We start from the raw sequence: 10,855 nt of genomic DNA, 5'->3' as shown, positions 1-10,855 counted from the left end.
GTTAAAACACGCTATCCTGGGCACACTCCTCAGCTATATGGGCTGTCTGTCCAGAACAGTGGGTTAGTTGTTAGCTGTTAGTGGTTAGTTAGTGAAACGAGGGTGCAGTGGTCTTACAACTAACTACACACTGAGTTGTTAAAACTCGCTCTGGGTACGAACCCTGTACCTACCAACCGTATATCACTAAAATTCGTGGTATGTGCTATACTGTCTTTGAGTGGGGCATGTAAAAGATAGCTTGCTAATGAAAGACCAATGTAGCTGGTTTCCTCTCTAAGACTTTCAAGTGAAAATTACCAAATGTTTGACATCTAATAGCCGATGATTAACACATCAATGTGCTCTAGTGGTGGTGTTAAGCAAAACAAACGTTTTGACTGTTTGCCCATGGCGACAGGGGTTATACCAGGTGTGATCATTTTTACATGTTCTGTATCTACCACACATTTATTGAGATGTTGTGAACAAATTACTTTCGGCAACCGTACATCAGTCATATCAGCTGCACAATTAAATGCCATACATCGTCATGAATATTTATGGTTTCTGAGAAATCCTGGACAATTCATTAAGTACTGACGCAATGTCAGTGTTGCTTCCTGAACATCCGCCTTATACATAGAACATTAATGTCGGCGGGATTTATGTGTGTGTGGGTTGTTTGTTTTCTTTTCCACGAAAAGGTATGGATTTCTTGCGAAAAAGTCACATGGCCATATTAGATGATGCTTAATTAATTTCCAGGTGTATATGTAATTATTACTCCGTTCCTGGGTGGTTTTGTTTTTGTTGCTGTTTCTGTTGTTGTTGTTGTTGTTGTTGTGTGCGTGTGTGTGTTTGTTTGTTTGTTTGTGTGTGTGTTTATGTGTGTGCGTATGTGTGTAGGTTTGTGTGTTTGTATGTGTGTGTGTGTGTGTTTTGTGTTTGTGTGTGTTTGTGTGTGTGTTTGTCTTTGTGCATGTGTGTGTGTGTGTTTGTGTGTGTGTTTGTGTGTGTGTTTGTGTATGTGCGTGCGCGGTGGTTTCTGTGTGTGTGTGTGTGTGTGTGTGTGTGTGTGCATGTGCTTGGTGCTTGTGTGTGTCCGTGTGTATATGCTTGAGTATGCGTGTATGTGTGTGTGTGTGTGTGTGTGTGTGTGTGTGTGTGTGTAACTGTGTGTACATCTCTGTGTTTTTATGTATTTGTGATTATGTGTATGTGTGAGTGTGTGCGGGCGAGCACGCGTGTGTGTGTGAGCGAGAGAGCGAGAGTGAGAGAGAGAGAAGGATTGCATGGAGAGAGAAAGAGAGAGAGAGAGAATGAGATAGTATCTCTCTCTCCCTCTCTCTCTCTCTCTCTCTCTCTCTCTCTCTCTCTCTCTCTCTCTCTCTCTCTCTCACGCGGCGTGTGTGTATTTCTGTTATTGTGTGAATGTGTTTGTCCGATTGTGTGTATATGTGTGTTTGTGTGTACGTGCATGTGTGTATGTGTATGTGTATGTATATGTCTGTGTGTGTGTGTGTATGTGTGTGTGTGTATGTATATGTGGCTGTGTATATATATATATATATATGCGATAGTGCATGTGTCTTTGCATCTCTCTCTCTCTCTCTCTCATCTCTCTCTCTCTCTCTCTCTCTCTCTCTCTCTCTCTCTCTCTCTCTCTCTCTCTCTCTCTCTCTCTCTCTGTCTGTGTGTGTATATATATCTCTGTGCGTATGTGTGCGTGTGTGTGCGTGTGTATGTGTGTATTTGTATGTGTGGCCACCCCACCCCCCCCCCCCCCCCCCCCACCCCCTCCACCCCCTCCCCACACACACAGACGTTTTCAAATGCAACCAGTCTCCTGTAAACCCAATCTCGTCACAACAGCTTATATATCATGTTCATCATATGCCGTTGTGTAACGGCCTGAGTGTAATCAAGGTCAGTTCTGTTCGTTATTACTGTTCATGTTTCATGCTGCCAAGTATGAAGGAGCAAAATAGTGTGTATCATTTTAAATTATTAGCGTTAACCGCCAACGGCGGCCATTTTAAAAGAAAAATAATTATAAAAAAACAATCCTACCCAAACAACAATATTTAAACTAGTTACGAATCCTTAATTGTGTCTAGCATTGGAACAATATCACCAGTGATTGGCAATCAAATAGTTAAATGCAAATGTCATCACAAACCCCCCACAAATAACCCAAGAACAAAAAACCCAACCTACAAACAACGCTTCCAAATCCCCCCGACCCCTAAAAAACAACAAAAACAAAACAAAACAACAACAACAAACAAACCCCACCCCGACCAAACAAGCACGCCAATACACCTAAACAACCCCACAAACACCCAAACAAAACAATAAAAACACTAAGAATAACACACACACACACACACACACACACACACACACACACACACACACACACATTAAAACATCCAGTAGCCTAAACACCACCACCACCACCCCAAAAAAATATAAAAAATAAAATAATTAAAAATTAAATTAAATAAATAAAAAATAAACAAACCCCTTAATACCCCCAAGTTTCCCACACTATTTGTCGTCAGAAAGGCGGGCGTTTTTGTCACGGTAATGAATCCACTAATTCAGAAAGAAACACAAACATTTATATGAAAAAGCTAAAGAGATCCTGTTTAGAAGTGATGTATCACACCGGTTCTTTTCCTGTCAAATATGATGTATATTTCTTGGCGTGAAGTCTTCACTCACCGCGCGAGAGACGACATACATGTATGTCCGGGATATTGAACTCAAAAGATGAAGTTGACTGGTGATCCGCCCTTACGTCGGGTCACAATCTCATTTTGTTGTTATATAAGGGGCGCTGCGTACCGCAAATCACCGCTGTTTACTAATACAACCCAAAATTGTTTCCAACCGCTGGGTTATTTAAAATTAGTCTCAGTCACTGCCACACTATATTTACGTGCGACCATCAAGCTACCGAGCTGACGCGTCCTTCAATCAGACATCGCCAACGTATTCCTAAACAATACGTGAAAAAGGTATTTCTGTAATTGAGTGTGTATATAGATCTCTCTCTCTCTCTCTCTCTCTCTCTCTCTCTCTCTCTCTCTCTCTCTCTCTCTCTCTCTCTCTCTCTCTCTCTCTCTCTCTCTCTCTCTCTCTCTCTCTCTCTCTCTCTCTCTCTCTCTCTCTCTCTGTATGTATGTATGTATATATGTATATATGTATATATATATATATATATATTAGAATGACGATCAGGGACTTAATTCAGAAAGCTTGCTTAAGCTCTCTTAAACAACATCACATCATCCATGCAATCCATAATTATGCATTGCACTCTGAGATAGCATTGTTGCGAGAGTTTAGTGAATTCCGCTCCTGGATAGTGCCTCCACGAGTCCACAATATTGGACTCGGGTACTGGAGGTTCATTCTCAACCCGGACCCGAGTTTCCGACACTCATATCAATATGATAATGAGACTAAGGAATAAAGTAGCATAGCATTATGCGTCTTAATTCCAGCGTTGAACATGGATGCCAAATCATGCCATTATTGTATTCCATATATTCGATATTTGTTTTCGCGCCATATCTCATAGCCTGGCAACGTAAACGGTGGTAAGCATATGGCAAAGTAACGTTCCGCATATAATTAAGAGAAAGTTCACTTCCTTGCACGGTACTCGAGTCCTGTGAACAGACTCGAGTCTTGCTAGACTCGACCTTTCGTGATTACTCGAATACTCGTGAAGACCTTACTTCTGGCCACATATTTTTAAATTTAACTTCTAAGCACAACGATATCACGAAACTGTCGAAGGTTTTGACACCATTTTGAAACACGTCATAATAGCGCAAAGATAGTTTCGAATATATGGACTCTGCTTTCTAAGCCGAACTATATAAATGAGTTTCGGAAGTATATATCTTTTTTGTTTCGAATAAAATCCAGTTTTGTGAGTACTTACCAGTTACCAGTCAATCAAACAATGTGATCTAATGGTGTCGTTAAAACTTTTTTTTCTGGTAGCCAATTTGAATGAAACACTTTTTGACGTTAAAGTTTCGTTGATGTCAAACATTTGGTAATTCTAACACATATTCTTAGAGAAAACCCGCTACATGTTTTTCTATTAGTAGTACGAGATCTTTAATATGAACCATCCCGCAGACAAGGTAGCAGATACCGCGACATTTAATATAACAGTTGGGTGCACTGGCTGGATAAAAGAAGTAGGCCAGTGGACCTACTGGTGGAGATCGATCCTAGACCGACCGGTTTACCATTGAGTTACGTCCCGCCCCTACACTTTTTGAAAGTGCTGCTCGGCTTATAAATTGTTTTGAAATTCGTTCCGTTGACACTTTAAAATTATAGTTCGAATCACGTTGGTGGGTCCATTCACCTGGTTGGTTTTTCCCGTTCCAACCAGTACACCGCAACTGGACAAAGGCCGTGGTATGTGCTTTCCGGTCTGTGGAAAATTACATATAAAAGATTCCTTGCTGCATACGTGTCAAAATTACCAAATATTTTATATCCAATAGCGGAGTGTTTTGGCTACCGATTTCTCACTCGGACTACCAGTTGTCTAACCCCGGTAGTCCGCTGGGCTACCAAAGGTTTTGGCATGTCCAATCACTCCACAATCATCAAGACGTTTAATTAATCGATATCTGAAATTCCACCTTTCATGTGCGCGCTCTCTGCTGCTACGAGTCGCTGTAACTGTAAATTGCTTCCCTCGTCTGTCCCGCAGGTGGCGGTTGCGCAATATGATTTAGTGAAATAAAGGAGTATATTTGACAGTGGTAGGATTTTTTTTTAAAAACATCAGACTAATACAACTAATTTGATGTAATTCAGTGGCCAGATATACAGAGTTCATACAGGTCATGGAAAGTCATGGAATTTTCATTTGGGTCATGGGCACTCGTAGTCATTTAAGACAATCAACGACACGGCCCGTTGTTTTGACGCCTACTTATAACTAACGCCTTGTATGATCAAGACTATTTGCTGCTAGCTAAATGATAACTCTACTGCGGTTTATTTCGTTCTAGGTTATCTATGCAAATTATCAGATTATTGTTTACAAAATTAAATTAATATCTATTATTATGTTAAAGAAATGTCTAAATTGACGAATGTTTTCAATGTTAAAAATATTAATCTTTTTTTACAAATTATTTTTAATTAAATCTCTCTCATCGTTTACTATTGCTTTGCGCGATAACCTCGCTCAAAATGATATCTGATCTTGTCAATTGATAACAAAACACACATGGCGATCCCCTGTCTGGGATAATTGATTTACGTCATTTCCAAGTGTATGGCTATCAGTAAAAAACGCTATTGTTTTGCAATAAAGGCAAGTTTTGTTACGATTCTTCAAAATAACACCTATTACAGCCATTTTAAGTAAATAAAAAAAATTATATGCAATATCGATCTTCAGAATTAGCAGACAGTTTTACACGTGAAAACCATATGAAATGTTTCAATACTATTGTGTAAGCCTCCATTACGAGATTAGGCCCAAACAATTTAATAATAATAATAAAATAATATTGTGTGTTTCTGGAATCGTACCAAACAAGTTACTGTAGGTAGAATAGGTCGGGTTTTTTATGGTTGTTGCTGGATTTTTTTTAATACCATATTCAGCCCAAACCCCCCACCCCCCCCACCCCCCCCCCCACCCCCCACCCCCCCACCCCCCCCACCCCCCCCCCCCACCCCCCCCCACCCCCTCCTTTGAGACCATCTTTAAATATATTTAGTTTTGTCCATTTCTGACTAGTAATTTCAAATGTGGGTAGGTATGTAGGGATTATTATTATTATTGTTATTTATTTTTCTTCTATATATATATATATATAATGCCACATATGAGACATTCCATTCTGTCACATATTAATGTCGTTTTGAATATTTCCCCCAGATTCTGTTTAATGATTTAAAACTAACAACCAAACCTAAAAAGTGTATACTTCACAGTAGGCCCAAATGCTTAGGATATACTAAAACCCACCCTAAAACAACATGTTTAAATAAAAATAAATATAAATATTATGCTTCTCTCTCTCTCTCTCTCTCTCTCTCTCTCTCTCTCTCTCTCTCTCTCTCTCTCTCTCTCTCTCTCTCTCTCTCTCTCTCTCTCTCTCTCTCTCTCTCTCTCTCTCTCTCTCTCTCTCTCTCTCGCTCTCTTTGTTTTAAAGTTATGGGGCTACCAATGTTTTACTGAGGGCTACCAGATTTTATAATCTGGTAGGCCGGCGGGCTACCACTAAAAAAACCTAAAGTCAAGGCCGATGATTAATAAATCAATGTGCTCTAGTGGTGTCTTTAAACAAAACACACGTTTTAAAATTACAATTCGAAGCTACTGAATACAGATGTTTCTTTCTGGGTTTTTTGTTTGTTGTGTTTGTTTTTGTGTGGGGGGGGGGTTTCTCTCTCTGTGTGTGTTTGCGTGCGTGCGTGCGTGCCTGCGTGTGTGTGCTTGTTTTTTGTTCTTTGTTTTTTTTAGGGTAGGAAGGCGAGATGTAGCCAAGTGGCAAAGCATTCGCTGATATGCGGTCAGTTAAGGATCGATCCCCGTCTGTGCTTTCATGATTGCTCTTTTTCCAGCCAGTGCTCCACGACTGGTGTAACACAGGCCGTGATAACAACTGTCCTGTCAGTGGGATGATAATGCAGATACAATATGCCTTGCAGCTAATTAATCGAAAAAGTGTAACCCATGGAGTGGCGGCAGCGGGTTTCCTATCTAATTATTTGTTCGTTCATGATCATATGTCCGACATCATATAGCCAAAAGTACAATATGAGGTTTTCTGCCAGAAAATACGAAGGGTAAAAATGCGTACTCTAAAATATTGGAAATTAATGAATACAGTTTTAGAATTTGTTTTTGAAAGATTACAGTAAGAGAAATGTTTTGGGTTTTTTTAATCTGTCAAAGTATATGAAACACAGTGTCTAATTGCAAAAGGTTTTAATTCCATAGCAGACAGTTAGGAGCACTTATGAACTAGGCCTGGGATTTAGCTCTGTCCGTTGATCACTCGCTTCAGGTGCTTGCGTCACAGGATCGAACTACCTCGGTGGATCAATTCAATTGACTGATGGTTTTCTCTCTCATTCTAACCAGTGCACCACAACTGGTGAAAGGCCGTGGTATGTGCTTTCCTGTCTGTACGAAAGTGCATATAAATGATCGCTTGCTGCATTAGGAAAACATTTGCGGGTTTCCTCTGATGACTATGTGTTAGAATTATTAAATATTTAAAGTGGTAAAGCGTTCGCTTGATGCCCGGTCTGTTTTGGGATCGATCCCTGTCGGTGGGCCCATTTAGCTATTTTTCGTTTTAGCCAGTGCACCGCGACTGTTATATCAAAGGTCGTGGTATGTGTTGTCCTGTCTGTTGGATGGTGCATATAAAAGATCCCTTGCTACTAATGGACAAATTAGAGGGTTTCCTCTCTTAGACTATATGTGAAAATAACCAAATATTTTATATCCAATAACCGATGAGTAATAAATCAATGTGCTCTAGTGGTAACATTAGACAAAACAAACTTCTTAGTCACGTCGCTAAATAAAACAAATTTATTTCATACTCTCAAATTATTTTCGGGCAGAAAGTCTGAATATTTTGATTTTGATCTTAAATATAAACTTCTTTCTTTCATTTTGGTTTCTTTAATCAGTAAATCTTTCCATCCAGGAATAAGACATGTGGAAGGAAGTGTCAGTGTTTATCGTCCTCTCGCTGGCCATAGTTGTGGTAACCGGGGACCCCTGCAACCGTAACGGCGTAGACGGATGTAGCATCCCTGGTACACTCCCCCCTATCTACAAGCGGAAATTCACGTCAGCATGCAACAGACACGACATATGTTACTTCTGTGTGAGTATTTCATGTTACAGATACCACGCGCGTTACTTCTGTGTGAGTAGTTCATGTTACAGACACCACGCGCGTTATTTCTGTGAGTATTTCATGTAACAGACACACCACATGTTACGTCTGTGTGAGTATTTCATGTAACAGACACGAAGCGTGTTACTTCTGTGAGTATTTCATGTAACAGACACACCACGTGTTACGTCTGTGTGAGTATTCCATGTAACAGCCACGAAGCGTGTTACTTCTGTGAGTATTTCATGTAACAGACACACCACGTGTTACGTCTGTGTGAGTATTTCATGTAACAGACACCACGTGTTACTGCTGTGTGAGTATTTCATGTAACAGCCCCCACGTGTGTTAACTGTATGTGAGTATTTCATGTAATAGACGTGTATGTATGTATGTATGTGTGTGGGGGGGGGGGGGGGGGGGGGGGGGGGCTATGCCAATGATATATTTCCCGTGCTCCGTATATAACAGGTAGAGCTTTCAATGGGGATGCGGTTTTGTTCTTGTAATACAAGATCGTGTGCAGGCACATGGTTTAATTAGGGGATAACCCTGCTGTGTTTTCCGATTTGCGGACGTATATCGGTGCTTTTACTGTCGCAAATTTAGTTTTATAAAACGGTAAATTTGTGACTGTAAAACCACCGATATACGTCCGCAAATCGGAAAACACGGTAGGGTTATCCCTATTCTAATTACACTGTTTGCTGGTTGATTTTAAATAGGAAATTGCCACATTTTTAGTAAGAATAAGCATATACACGTCGCCAGCTGGTGACGTCATTAGGCAGCCCATTAACAGACGATGGGTGGTCGGGCAGTTAACGGCTCGAACATAGATGTGTAAATGGACATATTCAATCAGGTCTCGTGATTAGATAACGACTAAAAAGAATGACATGTTCATTTGTTTCATAAAAAGGCCTCAGTATTTAACGACTTCTGTACGTAATATGAACGCTAAAGAAATTGTCTTTATGACGTCATTACAAAACATCATGTTCTTTGCTTAACCTATGACGTATTTCTGCAAGAAAATTTGCGACCGGTATATCGGTATATCGGTATATCGGTGATTTTACCACCTGAATTTTTTTAGTGGAGATCCAATCAGATTCGTTCTTACAAATGTGTTGAATTAGAATTGTTCTTTTCTGCACTGACTACTTCCACACGAGAGATGTTTGAAGGGCTGTGGTATGTTCTGCCCTGTCTGTGACAAGTTAGATAGAAAACAAAATCCGTTGCTGATAATAGGAGGTTTCCACTTAAACTGTGTGCCACACTTACCACCAAACATTTAACGTTTAATAGCCAATGGTTCATTAAGCTTTGTGTGTGCTCTAGAAAACCTACCTTATTGTGCATTACAGATGTGTAGATTAACCAAACTTAGTGTCCATTTTCGCAGCCCTACCTCTACGCAATGTACTCTAGAAAACCTACCATATTGCGTATTACAGGTTTGTAGATTAAGCAAACTCAGTGTCCATTTCCACAGCCGGAAAATAGACTTTACGCAATGTACTTTAGAAAACCTACCATATTGCGTATTACAGGTTTGTAGATTAAGCAAACTCAGTGTCCATTTCCACAGCCGGAAAATAGACTTTACGCAATGTACTTTAGAAAACCTACCATATTGCGTATTACAGGTTTGTAGATTAAGCAAACTCAGTGTCCATTTTCCACAGCCCTAAAAAATAGACTTTACGCAATGCACTCTAGAAAACCTACCATATTGCGTATTACAGATTTGTAGATTAAGCAAACTCAGTGTCCATTTCCACAGCCGGAAAATAGACTTTAACCAATGTGCTCTAGAAACAACCTACCATATTATATATTACAGGTTTGTAGATTAACCAAACTTTGTGCCCATTTTCACAGCCCTAATGTAGGCTTCAAGCAATGTGGGTTGAAAACCTAGCTTAAGATGAATTACAGGTTTGTAAATTAACCGAACTTAGTGTCCATTTTCAGTTGTCTAGTCTAGACATTAACCAATGTGCTCTAGACAACTTACAGTATTGGGCATTAGAGGTTTGAAGAGAAACCTAACTTAGTATGCATTTTCTCATCTCTAATCTAGATTTTAAATATTGCATGCACTCCAGAAAACCAATCTTATTGTTCTCTAGAACACCTACCTTATTATGCATTACATGTTTGTAGATTAACCTAACTTAGTGTCCATTTTCGCAGCCTTAATCTAGACTTAAGCAATCAGGGTGCTCTAGAAAACCTACCTTATTATGCCTTACAGGGAAGCTACAAACGAGTCAATCGAGGTAACTGCGATAGCCGGTTCCGGCGCAATATGATCAAGAAGTGTGACTGGTGGAACCCATATTGTAAACGAGTGGCCATGGTCTATTACCTCGTAGTCAGGGCTAAAGGCAGCGAGCACTACAACAAGCAGTCACCATCTTGGTGTAGCGAGAGCTGGGTTCCCAGATGCATGGGATAAGCCATTCATTGTGAAGCATGGTCGTACAAAACAGGGAGATAACTCTCGGTTTCAGTTTCCTCTGGACAGTAAACAAAGTAAAAAAATCCAACATATTGTGTTTGTTTTGTTTTGATATTTACTCTATGCAGCCTGCTACTTGGTGCATTATGCTGGCCAATGATATATGTCAAAATTACAAATGAGGATGATATATATGTATGTATATATGTATATGTGTGTGTGTGTGTATATATATATATATATATATATATATATTATATATATATATATATATATATATATATATATATAAATATGGATAATCCTTGTCGAACGCAAGGTCTCGTCAAAACATTGCGAAAAGCACCCTGATCATTCTTGTGACAAACCTTTCCAATGTGGAATGTGTTCGAAGTCTTTCTCGTGCAAGAGTAGTATTAAGCAGCATATGGGGATCCACTCTGGTGAAAATCCATATCAGTGTAAGGTGTGCAGAAAGTGT

The 10,855-nt window shown here is 39.7% G+C and overlaps 1 protein-coding gene across 2 annotated transcripts; it reads left to right on the top strand.

Moving 5' to 3' along the window:
- The first annotated feature begins 590 nt into the window (after positions 1-590).
- On the top strand, positions 591-10,449 carry LOC121373186. Of its 2 annotated transcripts, none has more exons than XM_041499644.1 (3): positions 591-686; positions 7,707-7,889; positions 10,168-10,449. In XM_041499644.1, the coding sequence occupies exons 2-3, from the start codon at positions 7,716-7,718 to the stop codon at positions 10,369-10,371; spliced, it is 378 nt and encodes a 125-aa protein (XP_041355578.1). In that variant the 5' UTR covers positions 591-686; positions 7,707-7,715; the 3' UTR covers positions 10,372-10,449. The 2 variants fall into 2 exon arrangements, with proteins under 2 accessions (XP_041355578.1, XP_041355577.1); XM_041499643.1 differs by lacking the exon at positions 591-686 and adding an exon at positions 2,839-3,005.
- The last annotated feature ends 406 nt before the right edge of the window (positions 10,450-10,855 follow it).

The sequence above is a fragment of the Gigantopelta aegis genome, chromosome 5, assembly GCF_016097555.1.
Source record: "Gigantopelta aegis isolate Gae_Host chromosome 5, Gae_host_genome, whole genome shotgun sequence".
NCBI lineage: Eukaryota > Metazoa > Mollusca > Gastropoda > Neomphalida > Peltospiridae > Gigantopelta > Gigantopelta aegis.
Note: the sequence above shows the minus strand (reverse complement) of the source record. Positions and strands in the feature narration are given on the sequence as shown.